At 44.8% G+C, this 17717-nt stretch overlaps 1 protein-coding gene across 1 annotated transcript; it reads left to right on the forward strand.

Annotated features, from left to right (window-relative positions):
* The first annotated feature begins 268 nt into the window (after positions 1–268).
* On the forward strand, positions 269–17658 carry pno1 (partner of NOB1 homolog). Its single transcript, XM_055638856.1, has 7 exons — positions 269–521; positions 4151–4300; positions 5600–5683; positions 8928–8988; positions 11360–11477; positions 16128–16198; positions 17425–17658. The coding sequence occupies exons 1-7, from the start codon at positions 354–356 to the stop codon at positions 17490–17492; spliced, it is 720 nt and encodes a 239-aa protein (XP_055494831.1). The 5' UTR covers positions 269–353; the 3' UTR covers positions 17493–17658.
* The last annotated feature ends 59 nt before the right edge of the window (positions 17659–17717 follow it).

A 17717-nucleotide genomic window follows, 5' to 3' on the forward strand; every position in this document is an offset into this window, starting at 1 on the left:
AGAGAAGTTTATTTGGCCTTCCATCACAGCTATGTGATGGATGTTTATGTAAAATGTAATTATGTTGTGTCTGGGGTCTATTTGTGTGTAATGTATGGCTGTAGAAACGGCATTTCATTTGGACCTCCAGGGGTCCAAATGACAATTAAATTGACTCTTGACTCTCTTGATACTCTTGATATACATCTAGATCCATGGGGGTGGTGTTGAGAGCGTCTACTGCGCATGAGCGGGGCGAGTGACGTCATTGGGAAAGGGGTCTATCTGCGGCAGCGCAGGGGGCGGAGCAGGCGATCGGCGCGGGCAACCCTGGGGTCCTCGGGTGGGCGGGCGGCGCGGCCTTGCTTTCCCCGATGGCGGCGGCGGCGTGTAGTAGTGAGGGAGACGCGGCCTTCATCAGCGCGGCCCGGCACCCCCACCGCAAGCGGAGGATGCAGACCGGCAACACCGAGCCGCAACCGCAACCGCAACCCAGCAGCAAACGGCCCGACTTCCCGCCCGTCGCCGGGCAGCACCTGCTGGTGAGGATGTTGCTGCCTTAGTTAGTGTGGCGCCGCTCTCCTCCACCGCCCCCACAGGGCCGCCACCCCCCGGCCCCGGCCCCCGGCCCGGCCCGTGTACTACACCCCAACCCCACAACCCCCCCCCCCCCCCCCATCCCTCCCCCCCCCCCCCCCCCGCGCCCCCCCAACCCCCCCCCCCCCCCCCCCCCCCCCCCCACCCCAACCCCCCCCCCCCCCCCTCCCCAACCCCCCCCCCCCCCCCCCCCCCCCCCCCCCCCCCCACCCCCCCCCCCCCCACCCCCCCCCCCCCCCCCCCCCCCCCCCCCCCCCCCCCCCTCCCATCCCCCCCCAACCCCCCCTCTCCCCTCTTCCCCCCCCACCCATCCTCGCCCACCCCCAACATCACTTTCCCTCTCCCCCAACCCTGTGCCACTGTGTCCTCACCCTGACCCCTCTCCCCCCTCCTCCTCGCCCCGTTCCTCCGTGTCCCCTTGCCCCAGATCCCTCTTCCATTCCCACATATTCTTGCCATACCACTCCAAAGACATACAGGTTAATTGGTTTGGTGTAAATGTAAATTGTCCCTTGTGTGTGTAAACATAGAAATTAGGTACAGGAGTAGAGGCCATTCGGCCCTTCGAGCCTGCACCACCATTCAATATGATCATGGCTGATCATCCAACTCAGTTTCCCGTACCTGCCTTCTCTCCATACCCCCTGATCCCCTTAGCCACAAGGGCCACATCTAACTCCCTCATAAATATATCCAATGAACTGGCCTTAACTACCCTCTGTGGCAGAGAGTTCCAGAGATTCACCACTCTCTGTGTGAAAAAAGTTCTTCTCATCTCGGTTTTAAAGGATTTCCTCTTTATCCTTAAGAGTGTAGGATTGTGTTAGTGTGCGGGGATAGCTGGTCGGTGTGGGCCGAAGGTCCTGGTTCCGCGCTGTATTTCTCGACGAAACTAAACCTGCACCCTGACACCCTGTTCTCCCAATTTACTCCAAATTAACTACCCCATTCTCCTACCCCCATTCCCTTGTCCCCATATACCACCAACTCTCCTCACCCCCTTCCCGAAGCCCCCCACCCCTCTCTCTCCTGGTGCTACCATTAACATGTTGAGCAGTCACCCTGTGCAGGAGGTTTACCAGAGCGATGCCAGGATTAAAGGGTATTAGCTGCAGGGAAAGGTAGCACAGAGTTGGATTGTTGCCTTAGGAACGTTGGAAACCCTTTTTTCCCCAGGGTGGACATGTCAAAAACTAGAGGGCATGGCTTTAAGGTGAGAGGAGGTGCCAGGCAAGGTTTTTTTTTTTACACAGACGGTGGTGGGTGTCAGGAAAACGCTGCTAGGCGTGGTGGTGGAGGCAGATATGATAGACAATAGACAACAATTGCAGGAGTAGGCCATTTGGCCTTTCGAGCCAGCACCGCCATTTAATGTGATCATGGCTGATCATCCCCATCAGTACCCTGTTCCTGCCTTCTCCCCATATCCCTTGGGGAAACGATGATGGCGTTTAAGAAGCTTTTGGATAGGCACAAGGGTAAGGAGGGATATAGATCATGTGGAGTTTAGTTGACCTGGCATCGTGTTCAGTGCAGACAATGACATGTTTGAATACGGGTTGACAGTTCAGGGTGTTTAACTGGCAATGCAGCATACAATTTCTTAGTTAATGCAAACTTGCAGGTCCATTATCGCAATCACACAAAAATATGATGATCAATTGTACAGTAACCGTATTTCTAGGTAACTGTAATAGCGCATAAACAAAGTCTGTGCTACACCCAAAGAGACAGTCCAAAGATCCTAGGTAAGGTTAGTGTTAGACAATAGACAATAGGTGCAGTAGTAGGCCATTCAACCCTTCGAGCCAGCACCGACATTCAATGTGATCCTGGCTGATCATCCACAATCAGTACCCCGTTCCTGCCTTCCTCCCATATCCCCTGACTCCACTATCTTTAAGAGCCCTATCTAGCTCTCCCTTGAGAGTATCCAGAGAACCTGCCTCCACTGCCCTCTGAGGCAGAGAATTCCACAGACTGACCACTCTCTGTGAGGAAAAAGTGTTTCCTTGTCTCCGTTCTAAATGGCTTGCCCCTTATTCTTAAACGGTGGCCCCTGGTTCTGGACTCCCCTGCGTACTGTAATGTTGTGCAGTGTTGAAGAGCTTGATGGTTGCTGGGAAGAAGCTGTTCTTGAACCTGTTATGGACTCTTCTACCACCTTCCTGATAGCAGGAGTGAAAGGAGAGCATGGCCAGAGTGCTGAGTTGCTGATGATGCTGGCAGCCCTTTTAAGGCAGTGTCCACCACTCTGCAGTCTCCTTTGTTACTGGGTGTTTGAATTAGTCAACCAGGCTGTGATGTAACCAGTCAGTCTGCACTCTACTATACACTTGTAGTGGTGCGGTTAAGAGTATTCAGCAACATACCAAAACTCAAATGTTCTCATGACTTCGAGCCAAACAAACAAGCAAATAGTGAGCGAGAAAAATCAATTGAACGTGAGAAGTTGAGCAGTTGATTAAATGCTGACCTGGGACACTGGGAACAATGCCGTGATACACCAGCACTTCTGCGTTCACCTGAGAGATGTCAAGGGAAAGGTGTCACCTCCTGACAGTGTAGCCCTGAAGCACTGTCACGCAGAGGATCGACAACTGGTCTTATTGATGCGCTCGTCAGCTCTTTGGTTGTTTTCCTGCTCAATCTCTGGAATCTCTGCTTGTCACGCAGCGGGTAGGGCTGCTGCCTCACGGCGCCAGAGATCCGGGTTTGATGCTGACTTCAGGTGCCCATTCTCCCTGCAACCGGATGGGTTTCCTCTGGGTGCTCTGGTTCCCTCCCACATCCTAAAGAAGTGTAGGTTTGTAGATTAATTGGCTTCTGTAAATTGCCCCTGGTGTGTAGGATGCAAAACATAGAACTAGTGTAAGGTTTAAGAAAGAACTGCAGATGCTGAAAAAATCGAAGGTAGACAAAAATGCTGGAGAAACTCAGCGGGTGAGGGAGCACCTCTGGAGCAAAGGAATAGGTGACGTTTCGGGTCTCAAAACGTCACCTATTCCTTCACTCCATAGATGCTGCCTCACCCGCTGAGTTTCCCCAGCATTATTATCTACCAGTGTAAGGTTGATCATTAGTTTTTTTGGCCTTCCATCACAGCGATGTGATGGATGTTTATGTAAATTATGTTGTGTCTTGGGTCTATTTGTTTGTAATGTATGGCTGCAGAAATGGCATTTCGTTTGGACCTCAAGTGGTCCAAATGACAATTAAATTGAATCTTGAATCTTGAATCTAGTTGGCGTGGACTCGGTGGTCCATTCTGTATCCCTAAACTAAATAATTTAGAGAGGTCTTATACACATACAATGGAAAAACTTGCAGCATTACAGGGACTTAGACTTGGCTAACACACAGAATCATAAATTATATATTTTAAAGACAAATACTTTTTTTTAAAACAAGATGTCAATGCAAAACACAATCAGAAAACAAATCCATGGTAGTGCAAAAAAATACAGAAACATCACCTACACATGTGATATATATATGTTTTATTAAAAACTAATTGTTTAATATGTGTTATGGTTGCATTCACCCTAATTGATCTTTTTTATGTTTTTATTAGGATGGCAAAGACGAAATTCGTAAAATTCCCGTTCCCGCACATAGATATACTCCCCTGAAAGAGAACTGGTTGAAAATCTTTACCCCTGTTGTTGAACATTTGCACCTTCAAGTAAGGTTCAACTTGAAAACCAGAAATGTTGAAATCAAGGTAAGAATAATGAGAAATGTAGCAGATATGTGAATGGCAGTAGCAGGAACATTGCTGTGGGAGGTAGACAAAAATGCTGGAGAAACTCAGCGGGTGAGGCAGAATCTATGGAGCGAAGGAAATAGGCCACGTTTCGGGTCGAGGCACTTCTTCAGACTGATGTGGAAAGCATCCAGAGAACCTGCCACCACCGCCCTCTGAGGCAGAGAATTCCACAGACCCACCACTCTCTGTGAGAAAAAGTATTTCCTCGTCTCCGTTCTAAATGACTTACTCCTTATTCTTAAACTGTGGCCCCTGGTTCTGGACCCCCTCAATATCGGGAACATGTTTTCTGCCTCTAGCGTGTCCAAACCCTTAACAATCTTATATGTTTCAATGAGATCCCCTCTCATCTTTCTAAACTCCAGTGTACAAGCCCAGCTGCTCCATTCTCTCAGCATATGACAGTCCCGCCACCCTGGGAATTAACCGTATAAACCCAAGCTGCACTTCCTCAATAGCAAGAATGTCCTTCCTCAAATTAGGGGACCAAAACTGCACACAATACTCCAGGTGTGGTCTCACTAGGGCCCTGTACAACTGCAGAAGGACCTCTTTGCTCCTATACCACTCGTGTTATAAAGGCCAACATGCCATTCGCTTTCTTCACTGCCTGCTGTACATGCATGCTTACTTTCAGACTGATGTACAAGGACCCCCAGATCCCATTGTACTTCCCCTTTTCCCAACTTGACACCATTTATAGTAATCTGCCTTCCTGCTTTTGCTACCAAAGTGGATAACCTCACATTTATCCACATTAAACTTCATCTGCCATGCATCTGCCCACTCCCCCAGTCGGGTGTGAATAGGGAGTATAGTACTCGACTGAGAATGCATCCTCGCAGTTTTGAGAATTACAGTGGAGGAGGTGTTGTCACCCATCCTCACTGTGTTCTGTGGGTCAGAACGTTGAGGATTCTGTGGCAGAGGGGGGGCTGATTCCAAGGTCCGAGTTTGGATGAGATTGTAGGCAGAGCATTAGTTAATAAATAGGAGTTTGACATTGTCTAGAATAGTCTATTATATTATAGTCTAGAATAAGTTTCCTTGGTCTGACCTAAACATCTGTTGCTTGTTGCAAATATCATATGTTGCTGGATAAACTCAGTGGGACAGGCAGCTTCTCTGGAGAGAAGGAATCGGTGACGTTTTGGGTCGAGACCTTTCTTCAGACTCTTCAGTTCTAGTTGCATATATTCTCTGTATACAAATATCATCGGTTGTCTGAGGTTTTTGTGCAACTGTGTTCCACAGACGTGTAAAGAAACACAAGATATAGCTTCGCTTACGAAGGCGGCAGACTTTGTAAAGGCATTTGTACTTGGATTCCAAGTGGAGGTAAGTCAACGTTTCATGAGTGGTGATGAGTCCTCATGTAGTTACAGCAAGAAAACATACATTGTGGGGTATTCCGTAGGAAGGAACTGCAGGTGCTGGATTAAACCGAAGATAGACACAAATTGCTGGAGGAACTCAGCGGGACAGGTGGCATCTCTGGAGAGAAGGAATGCGTAATGATTCAGGGTCTCAACCCATTCCTTCTCCAGAGATGATGCATGTCCCACTGAGTTACTCAACAGTTTGTGTCTATATGTGGGGTATTCTAGTTACTTGCATTATCCCGATTAACCTAATCATTTTAATCACCAGCATATTTATACTGAAATGGATATTGATTGGATTTGGGTTTAGGATGTTGCTTAGTGATAAAACAGTGTCACATTTCACCGTATCATTTATCTACATGGTACTATAACAATTAAAAGACATTGGGACAGGTACATGGACATGAAAGGGACAAACATAGGCCGATGGGGCTAGCATAGATTGGGCATCTTAGTTGGCATTGACAAGTTGAGCTGAAGGGTCTGTTTCCATGTCTACCTACAGAACTATAAATGCATGTCTGCTGAAGATGCGAACATTCTAGCTTTTTATAAATTCACAAGACTCCATAAGAAAAAACTGATTTATGGAAAAAATGCTTCCGTGTGAAGTCACACACGTGACCGGTCATATTTGACCTCTGGCCCTAAACAAACATTGTCAGCATAACATAAATATTTCACTTGATGAAAAATATGGATCGTGTATACAGCACAAAACAAAATACCTGCAATGCTTTCGGAATTGGAAGAGATGTATTCCACAATTGTTCATATTTTTGGTCACATACGTGACTAAGAGTGGGCCAATTGAATAGAATGTTCCTGCCAATTACAAATATTGTTTAATATATTTCCCTCTGACCCACCTCCAAATTAAAACCCAATGTGCGTTCTAACCGTGTTCAATTGAAATTACTTTTTATCTATTCATTCACAATTTTCATCTGCATAGAGTAAACCCGTACCAAATCTTGACACCAAAAAAAAGGTGCTATGTTTGTGTTATGGGAACTTTAGCAATCAGCAGTTATAGACGACTTTAGGCCTTGATAAAGTGAGTGGATGTGGAGAAGATGGTTCTAGTAGTGGGAGAGTCTAGGCCCAGATGGCACGGCCTCAGAATACAAGGAGGTACCTGTCAGAAGGAGATGAGGAATTTCTTTAGCGGGGGGGGGGGGGGGGGGGGGGGGGAATCTGTGGAATTCAATGCCACAGACTGTGTTTTGTTAAAGCAGAAATTGACAGATTTTCGATTAGTCACGGGTGTCGGGGGTTACGGGGAGAAGGCCGGAGAATGGGGTTGAGAGGGAAAGATAGATCGGCCATGATTGAATGGTGGAGTGGACCTGATGGGCCGAATGGCCTAATTCTGCTCCAACAACTTCAGAAATTGTGATATTTGTAGCCCATAATGAAGATTTTTACACCAATTTGGGAATATACTGAAAATGGTGTATGTTTGGTCAAGATAGATCTTTAATCCCAGAATAATAAATGTGATTAATTATTGAGTCCTTTTTTATTTGTACAGTTGTTTGGGTGAAAATACTACATCTGTATTTGAAGGTAGACAAAAGTGCTGGAGAAACTCAGCGGGTGAGGCAGCATCTATGGAGAGAAGGAAATAGGTGACGAGACCCTTCTTCAGACTTCAGGGGTGGGGACGGGAAGAAGAAAGGAAGAGGCGGAGATAGTGGGCTGAGGTAGCGCTAGGAAGGAGGGAGAAAGCAAGGACCAAAGATCCTATAGCGGAGCAAGATAATCCACTCGACGAAAAAGACGTTGTACGTTCGTGGGCAGATTCATGGGTAATTTTCGGCCCCATTTCCGTAACCGGCTTCCGTCTCCGCACTAAAGATCACATCGCGGAGCAAAGACACTAGTGCGGAGACGGAAGCCGGTTACGGAAACATCCTCTTAAAAATCAAACATCTTTGGTAAAAATCTTCTCATTTTTTTCTGCCTCGCAATAAAAAGCAAAAAGATGCCTATGTTCCTTCCACAGCGTATGGGAAGTCTGGCCCGGATCAGCACGGCTTGGACGCCAGGGTAAAGTTGCGGGGAGGTGTGCAATGTATTTTTATGTTGCCCCTTGCCCCTTGTCTGAGTCTTGTGTCCGAAATAAAGTTTATCATTATAGATACAAATCTGGAGAAATATATATAATGCGTGTAATATGATTATATACATCTATATCACATTCATGTATGTGTGTTCTTTCCTACACAATCTAATCAGTTGTAGGCTCGCCGAATAAAATCATCCTCAAGTTATACATCATTTGTTAATCTTGCTTAAAACAATTTGTTAAATACTTCATGTAGATAACCCCACCATTACAGACAGATCTCATCCACTCTATGGCTATTGGAAGACTAGACCCATTTTATTGTTGAAAAACCGATTCCATGGACACAAAAAAACATTAAGGAACATTCCAAGAGCAGAACAGCTGGAATCTTCATCTTGCTATTATTCTCCAAATACCACAGTTGTGAACAGTGTGATTAGATGAATTACAGAGTACAAGTGTAATACAAACATCAACTCAAACACAGCACATGAGCCATTTAAAAAAGACAATTAACAGAATCATAATTTCTTAACATATTCATCTTTAACAAAATTTAACAGAATTATGATTGAACAGTATGATTCTAACCCTATATCACGCACGCAAACTGTTCCTCCTCAAGCCCGATTACACTGCGACAGGGATATACAAAGTGGGGTCGGGTTACTGAAATGGACGAAGAAATGGCCCGCGTTCCGCTCCGTTGTGTACTACACGTCAGCCCATTGCATTTAGCAGACGTGAACTATCTTGCTCGCTATAGGATCTTTGGCAAGGACAACCTGAAATTGGAGAAGTCAATGTTTATACCGCTGCGGTGTAGACTTCCTGTCTTCTTCCCACCCCCCCACCCCCCCCACATCAGTCTGAAGCTGAAGAAGAGTCTTGACCTAAAGGAACGTCTTAGGGATGTGGGAGGAAACCGGAGCACCCATTGGAAACCCACCCAGTCACAGAGAACTTGCAAAGTCCATACGGGCATCACCTGTAGTCGGGATAGAACCTGGATCTCTGGTGCTATGGGGCAGTAACTCTACCACTGTGCCACTGCTGCTCTGGGAGATTCAGCCAACAATCACAGGTTGTTAATCCTCATTTATTTTGTCTTTCTAATTTACAGGATGCCTTGGCATTAATTCGACTAGATGACCTGTTCCTAGAAACCTTCCATATTACAGATGGTGAGTTTATTGTGAATGTTATTTCACTTTTGATGGGACAGGCTTTGACGATAAACGATGCATTCATCTGGGATGTGTGTCGTTGAAAGTATTTGGAGGAAATCTTGGTCGGAAGTGAATTTGGGAATGGGGTTGAGGAGAAGTGGAGAGACTGGGGAGACGGCTTGATGGCTGATGCATGGTCTAGTGAAGGGAGGGTGGGATGTTATGGTTAGTGCTTTGACGGGCGATGGTGTGAACTGTAGGCCTGGGAGAGGTTACAGTGATTGTCCGAGGTACAGCCATGAATGGACTTGAAATATTTCAAGGCTGTTGGGGGAAGAGGATGAACCAATAACAAATTAAAGAGGAGACAATAGACAATAGGTGCAGGAGGAGGCCATTCGGCCCTTCGAGCCAGCACCGCTATGCAATGTGATCATGGCTGATCATCCACAATCGGAACCCCGTTCCTGCCTTCACCCCATATCCCCTGACTCCGCTATCCCTAAGAGCTCTATCTAACTCTCTCTTGAAAGCATCCAGAGAACCAGCCTCCGCTGCCCTCTGAGGCAGAGAATTCCACAGACTGACCACTCTGGGTGAAACTGCAGATGCAGGTTTACAAAAGCAGACACAAAGTACTGGAGTAACCCAGTGGGTCGGTCAGCATCTCTGGGTATAACAGCTGGGTTTGGGAACAGCTCCATCCAAGACCGCAAGAAATTGCAGCGAATTGTGGACGCAGCCCAGACCATCACACAAACCAAGCTGTGTCGGAAAGGACTGCAGATGCTGGTTTAAATTGAAAGTCAACCCGAAACGTCACCCATTCCTTCTCTCCAGAGAAGCTGCTTGTCCCGTTGAGTCTACACACAAACCAACCTCCCTTCTATTGACTCAATTTATACCTCACGCTGCCTCGGCAAGGCCAGCATCATCATCATTGATGAGTCGCACCCGGCCACTCCCTCTTCTCCCCTCTCCCATCGGGCAAGAGGTACAGAAGTGTGGAAACGCACACCTCCAGATTCAGGGACAGTTTCTTCCCAGCTGTTATCAGGAAACTGAACCATCCTACCACAACCAAAGAGCAGTGCTGAACTACTATCTACCTCATTGGTGACCCTCAGACTATCCTTGATCGGACTTTGCTGGCTTCACTCTGCATTTAATGTTATTCCCTTATCATGTATCTGTACACTAAATGGCTCGATTGTAATTATATATTATCTTTCGCCTGACCAGTAGCTCGCAACAAAAGCTTTTCACTGTACCTCGGAAGACGTGATAATAAATTAAGCTGTATCCTGTAACTGTTAGAATGCAATCACCTCATTCTGCCACTAAAGATCAGTGAATTTTATGGGCATTAATCTGCTTATTTTTGGCCAATGTGTTACTGACAAATCCTGAGCTGTCTTTACAAAAGCTTTTACGGTAATAAACTCGACTGAACTGAGAACATGAATAGACTCTTCTTCCGTCTGACTGTAGTGGGGGTGCGAGGGTGCAGGCCAGTTTAATTTTGACGGGGACTAAGGCATTCAATGGGTATTTCAGCCTGGGACCGAGGCAGAGGTAGCAATGGGCAACATTGGAGTTCATAAGGAATAACAGTAGAATTGGACCATTCGGCCCATCAAGTCAACTCCTCCATTCAATCATGGCTGATCTATCTCTCCCTCCTAACCCCATTCTCCTGCCTTCTCCCCATAACCCCTGACACCCGTACTAATCAAGAATCTATCTCTGCCTTAAAAATATCCACTGACTTGTGGCCTCCACAGCCGTCAGTGGCAAAGAATTGCATGGATTCACCACCCTATGACAAAATAAATTTCTCATCTCCTTTCTAAAAGAACATCTTTTAATTCTAAGGCTGTGACCACTTCTCCTAGACTCTCCCACTAGTGGAAACATCCTCTCCACATCCACTCTATCCAGGCCTTTCACTATTTTGTAAGTTTCAATGAGTTCCCCCCTCATTCTTCTAAACTCCAGCGAGTACAGGCCCAGTGCCGACAAACGCTCATCATGGGTTAACCCACTCAATCCTGGGATCATTCTCGTAAACCTCTGGACCCTCTCCAGAGCCAGCACATCCTTCCTCAGATATGGTGCCCAAAATTGCTTGCAATACTCCAAATGCGGCCTGACCAGCGCCTTATAGAGCCTCAGCGTTACATCCCTGTTTTTGTATACAAGCCCTCTTGAAATAAATGCTGGCATTGAGTTTAGATGAGTTGCCCACATTGTGTTGATTTGGACATAGTGGGTAGTTTGATATGTGTCTCCATTTAAAAAAAAAACAAAGTTCTCGGAACTAGTTCTGCTGATGTCATGCCTAAGTACATAATGAATAGTTCTTATTTACGATTCCTTCCTGTAGTTAAACCATTAAAAGGTGATCATCTTTCAAGAGCAATAGGACGCATTGCTGGCAAAGGTGGTAAAACAAAATTTACAATAGAAAACGTAACCAGAACAAGAATCGTTCTTGCTGACTCGTAAGTACAAAATGTGTTATTAAATAATGGAATAAAAATGAACTGCAGATGTTGGATTATACTAGTTCAGGAGAAACTCAGCAGGTCAGGCAGCATCTCTGGAGAACATGGAGAGATGACTTATTGGGTCGGGAGTCTGTGTGAGTGTGTCTGTGTCTGTGTGTGTCTGTCTCTCTGTCTCTGTCTCTCTGTGTGTCGACACAAAATCCAGCATTATGTGTCAATTAAGCTTTCACCAATTTCAATACATGTGTAAGTTTCCAATATGTGCTTCAGCATTGTCGGTTCATAAGGCCATATGTGATAGGAGCAGAATTGGGCCATTCGGCCCATCAAGTCTGCTCCGTCATTCAATCATGGTTGATCTATCTTTCCCTCCTAACCCCATTCTCCTGCCTTCTCCCCATAACACCTGACTCCCGTACTGATCAAGAATCTATCTATCTCTGCCATAAAAATATCCATTGACTTGGCCTCCACAGCCTTGTGTGGTATTGAATTCCCCTTCATCTCCTTCGTAAAGGAATGTCCTTTAATTCTGAGGCTGTGACCTCTGGTCCTAGACTCTCCCACTAGAGGAAACATCCTCTCCACACCCACTCTATCCAAGCCTTTCAATATTCGGTACGTTTCAATGAGGTCCCCCTCATCTTTCTAAACTCCAGTGAGTACAGGCCCAGTGCCGTCAAACACTCAGTTGAAGCAAAATACACTACTGATCCTCCAAAATATCTTTAATTAATCTGAATAATGTTTGCAGGAGCATTTGGCATCATCTCATTTCTATAGAAACTGTAATCTAACTCCAATCATTTGCATTGGAAAAGTCTCTGGTTCCATGTAGTGCGGTGATTAATTGTCATGGCATGTTGAATTCACAATTATATCCTGATAAGGGCTGCCAAGGAAAGCTAGTGACAGCAACCGTCCATGGGCACTCTCCAAAACGCTGTGACCAAAACATATTTTAATAAAAAGTCATCCTTTGGTGTATGAGGAGGACGTACGGTTCTCAGTCAGTTCCTCATTTAAATTTAACCGTATTAGAGTCCCGACTTGTGTCTTAAGCTGGTTGAAGAGGTAGAAGAATTTAGTTATTGGGTGTCAAGGAATAGGAGTAGAATTGGGCCATTCGGCCCCTCAAGTCTACTCTGCCATTCATTCATGGCTGATCTATCTCCCTCTTAACCCCATTCTCCTGCCTTCTCCCCATAACCTCTGACACCTGTACTAATCTGGAATCTATCTGTCTCTGCCTTAAAAAATGTCCACTGAAATGTGTCGGGGGGGTTATGGGGGCGAAGGCAGGAGATTGGGATTGAGAGGGAAAGGCAGATCACCCATGATTGAATGACGGAGAAGACTTGATGGGCCGAATGGTCTAATTCTGCTCCGAGAACCTATGGATGTGAATGGTAGACAAAAATGCTGGAGAAACTCAGCGGGTGAGGCAGCATCTATGGAGCGAAGGAATAGGTGACGTTTTGGGTCGAGACCCTTCTTCAGACCGTGAATGGTAAATGGGTGTCTCAGTATTGGCTGCATTTTTTTTCACTTTTGAGGGAACCATTTTCAGAAGCGATTACAAAATGTCAAAAAGCATGTATGCCAAGTGACCAACATAGAAAATAGGTGCAGGAGGCCATTCGGCCCTTCGAGCCAGCACTGCCATTCACTGTGATCATGGCTGATCGTCCCCTATCAATAACTCGTGCCTGCCTTCTCCCCATATCCCTTGATTCCACTAGCCCCTAGAGCTCTATCTAACTCTCTTAAATCCATCCAGTGATTTGGCCTCCACTGCCCTCTGTGGCAGAGAATTCCACAAATTCACAACTCTGGATGAAAAAGTTTTTTCTCACCTCAGTCTTAAATGGCCCCCCCTTTATTCTAAGACTGTGGCCCCTGGTTCTGGACTCGCCCAACATTGGGAAATTTTTTCCTGCATCTAGCTTGTCCAGTCCATTTATAATTTTATATGTATCTATAAGATTTGCCCCTCATCCTTCTAAACTCCAGTGAATACAAGCCTAGTCTTTTCAAACTTTCCTCATATGACAGTCCCGCCATCCCAGGGATCAATCTCGTGAACCTACGCTGCACTGCCTCAATCACAAGGATGTCCATCCTCAAATTAGGAGATCAAATCTGTACACAATACTCCAGATGTGGTCTCACCAGAGCCCTATACAACTGTAGAAGAAGCTCTCTACTCCTATACTGAAATCCTCTTGTTATGAAGGCCAACATTCCATTAGCTTTCTTCACTGCCTGCTGTACCTGTAAGCCAACTTTCAGTGTACAAGGACACCCAGGTCTCGCTGCGCCTCCCCCTTACCTAACCTAACCCCATTGAGATAATAATCTGCCCCCTTGTTTTTGCCGCCAAAGTGGATAACCTCACATTTATCTATATTATACTGCATCTGCCACGCATCTGTCCACTCACTCAACCTGTCCAGGTCACCCTGCAACCTCCTAACATCCTCTTCACAGTTCATACTGCCACCCAGCTTTATGTCATCCGCAAACTTGCTAGTGTTGCTAATTCCCTCTTCCAAATCATGAATATATGTGAATCACTTGTGTGATCCTGTGCATTGCAGGCTATTTTAATTGAAGAACTGTTCTTAGTCATAACAAACCCTTGAATACTGGTTTATGAATATTTTATATTATGAAATTTTATGAATATGTACCTATATAAAGAAGCAATGTTTAATGAAGATGATTGAATTGATTTGAAATCATGGAAACAGGCCTTTCAGCTCCCCGAGTCCAGGCCAACCCATTTGCACTAGTTCTGTATTATCCCACTTTATCATCCACCCCCTGTGCACTAGGGGCAATTTACAGAGCTCAATAAACCTGCATGTCTTTGGGATGTGGGAGGAAACCAGAGCACCTGGAGGAAAACCACATGGTCACAGGATCAAACCCGGGTCTCTAGTGTTGAGGCACCGGAGGTAGTCACAGTCTATTCCTTGAAACCAGAAGCTTACCTTTTTTTCCCAAAGATGCTGCCTGGCCCGCTGAGTTACTCCAGCACTTTGCTTCTATTTTTGGCTTACCTTGTTTGACTTGCTGCTTACCCTATTGAATACAGGTTCTCTTTCTCCTAATCCTGCTTGCTTTTTTAACCTTGCAGTGTAATTAACAGGTTTATCCCTTCACCCAACACAATGCTTTACTCATTCAGTCTTGTTTCGCGACGTTCACACAAGTAGTTTTGTGTTGCAGCACAAGAAATTTCATTGTTCAGGTGACAATTAAGTCTTGAAATCTTCTTGCTCTGTGAACAGATCTTGAGTGCTCGAATTTCTTCATGTGTTCTCTATATTTTAATTTATTCTGCTGCTAATTTAATTGCTTCATCACCCATTCTTATTGCCACATTCCATGCTGATTTGTTTTGAAAATCATGTTTTTAATACCTTCAGTGTTTAGGTTTAATGTCTTGTCCAGATGATCTGACTTCGACAGATGACACTGTCCAGCTCATTCTGTGCCCGATACCCTGACCGTTACAGTCTGCAGGCTACATGTTTCTTTGCATTTAGCACCATTTTAAATAGACTCATATCTTGCTTTGTTTCTGGACCTTGACCATTTCCTAGTTGGACATACAGCATAGAAACTGGCCCTTTGGCCCAACTCATCCACGCTGACCAAGATGTCCCATCGAAGCTAGTCCCGCCTGCCCACAAACCTTTAAAACATGTAGCTGTCCAAGTGTTGTTATTCTACCACCTGCCTCTTCTTTCTTTGACACCTTGTTCTATGTGTTTGCTCTATATTTTCAAACTCTTGCACTTGATTCACAGTAGAGACAAAGGAAACATTTGTCCCACCAGTGATCCACTTATTTCAACAGCAATTATTATTTTTTTAAAAGAGAACTTTTCTCCAATAATGTTCAAAATGTGTAGTTTTATAAAAGGTCATTACACAAACTGAAGCAGGGTCAGAGTAAGGTGAGCACACATCCATTGACTGTGAAACAGACAATTTTTAGTCTTTTGCAAAATATTCCATGTCTGCACTGGAACATTTGTGAGGAAAGCAGCTAGATATATAACCTGTCATTCATTGTCTTTTTAAGCAATTTATTCAGGATAACTGGAGATCAATAAAGGGCCTGTCCCACTTTCAAGACCTAATTCACGACCTCTGCCGAGTTTGCCCTTGACTGATACTCGCAGCATGGTCATCATGAGGTCGTAGCAGGCCGTGATGCTATTCGTGGCATCAAGTAGGTCGGGGCGTTTTTTCTAGCCTGATGAAAAATATCCACGAATAACAAAGGTTGTGAAAGTGGGACAGGCCCCTAATGCAGTTTCTCAGCTTGTTTGAAGTTGAATAGTATGCTTGTGCATGTGAAATAAAACATTACTGATCCGTGGGTGGCTGGGTGGTGCAGCACTGGAGACCCAGGTTCCATATCCACTATGGGTGCTGTTTGTACCTTCTCCCCGAGATCTTCGCTTTCCTCCCACACTCCAAAGACGTACAGGTATGTAGGTTAATTGGTTTGGTGTAATCCTAGTGTGTGTAGGGTAGTGTTAATGTGCAGAGATCACTGGTCGGTGTGGACTCGTTGGGCTTGTTTCTGCGCTGTATCTCTAAACTGAACTAATCCTTTCTCAACAGGAAAGTGCATATTCTGGGCTCCTTTCAGAACATTAAGATGGCTCGGACAGCGATCTGCAACCTTATTCTAGGTATGATCTTGCTGATTAGACACTTGTGTAACTTAAGAAAAGTCCCTGCATTTGAACCAGTGTCTGAAGGCTTTAAAATGTTCAGAAATGTCACATTTTAAATTATAAATACATGACACCGTGTGTTTGAATGGTTTCACTGTAAAGGATGAGTGTCTATAAAGAGAGCAATTTCAACGTTTGAATACAGTTCTATTCAGGTTCATAGATATTGATCATTCAATGCAGCAATAATAATTGAGGTCAGGGTGGTTTTTGTTTGATCAGAGAGATGTTACTTGATATTCTCTTTTGTTAGATTTACATCAAATGTAAATTTAAAGTTTGCAGAATTGATGACAAAATGTGTGTGGCATCAAGAACAATTATTACAAGTCTCATACGACCAGAGAATTTTAACAACTGACTTGGTGCTCTTACCAGAGTGAAATGAGACTGCATTTTCTGATGCACTACCAACTGAAATACTGATATTTGGTGATTGTGATAGTTCCAAGTCCACTTCATTTGTTGTTTTTGTACATTTGACAGTGGGAGTTTTTCCTGCAAATTCATCGGGTGGCAGTAAACTTCCTATTGGTTATCTACTCTGGGCAGTCATGACATATCTCGCCATTGTTCCTAATTCCTGCTTTATTAATTACTACCCTTTTGAGTCCAGTAACAATTTGTCTAATTCAAGTTTGGTGACTTGGCCTGAGTTTTCCCTCCCATGCCAGAATGGTATAAAAACTTCCTGGGTTTACATTGTGTACCGTTCTGGTCACCATAGGAATGATGTGTGATTGCATTAAAGAATGCAAAGGACATTAACACGATGGGACAAACAGGTGACTATAAAATGGACCATGTCAATAAAAGGGCAAATATTTAAATGTAATTGGAAAAGATTAGAAAACCAAAGGTTTGGATATGTAGGGGGAGAGTGTTTTAATAAAGTGCTGGCATATGTACTTGAGTGGGTTCATTCTGTAGTCAACTGGAGCAAACCAATGGGCTGCCAAACTATGTAGATCAACCTTGAGCTTGCTTCCTGCCTCAAGCAGTTTTGTCTCTGCTGGAATAAGCATACCAAGCAAGTTAATCAGTTCAAAACTAAAGTATAACCAAGATTTGAGAATCTCCCCCGCAATGCTTTTAGTTCCTGAATCTCAGTCACTGACCTGTGAAATTTATTTGGATGGTTGACAAGGAGCTGATATCTAATTTTTTTTTTGTTAAATTAGGAAGCCCTCCGTCGAAGGTTTACGGTAACATTCGAGCTGTGGCGAGCAGAGCAGCTGAACGTTTCTGAGCGTGTGGTGAACTTCTGCTTTGAATTTGCACCTTATTGGACTGTAGATGAACCATACAGATTTAATGATGAAAAATCCGTTTGGCTGTGCTGCAACCAAAGAACAAGAACTTTTCCTCAATTTGTATGGCGTGTCTGGACAATAAACAGCTTCACATTTATTACATTGGCTGCTGTCACTTAGTCTCATTATTCCAAGGCCATGATCACTAGGCAAGTCTATAC

Source organism: Leucoraja erinacea, chromosome 8 (assembly GCF_028641065.1).
Source record: "Leucoraja erinacea ecotype New England chromosome 8, Leri_hhj_1, whole genome shotgun sequence".
Lineage (NCBI taxonomy): Eukaryota > Metazoa > Chordata > Chondrichthyes > Rajiformes > Rajidae > Leucoraja > Leucoraja erinaceus.

Excerpts from the sequence above, each read along its gene's own strand:
- pno1 (XM_055638856.1), top strand. The coding sequence starts at position 354 with ATGGCGGCGGCGGCGTGTAGTAGTGAGGGAGACGCGGCCTTCATCAGC. Across the intron at positions 11,478-16,127 it reads AGAATCGTTCTTGCTGACTC|GAAAGTGCATATTCTGGGCT; the intron begins GTAAGTACAAAA and ends CTTTCTCAACAG. Across the intron at positions 16,199-17,424 it reads GATCTGCAACCTTATTCTAG|GAAGCCCTCCGTCGAAGGTT; the intron begins GTATGATCTTGC and ends TTGTTAAATTAG.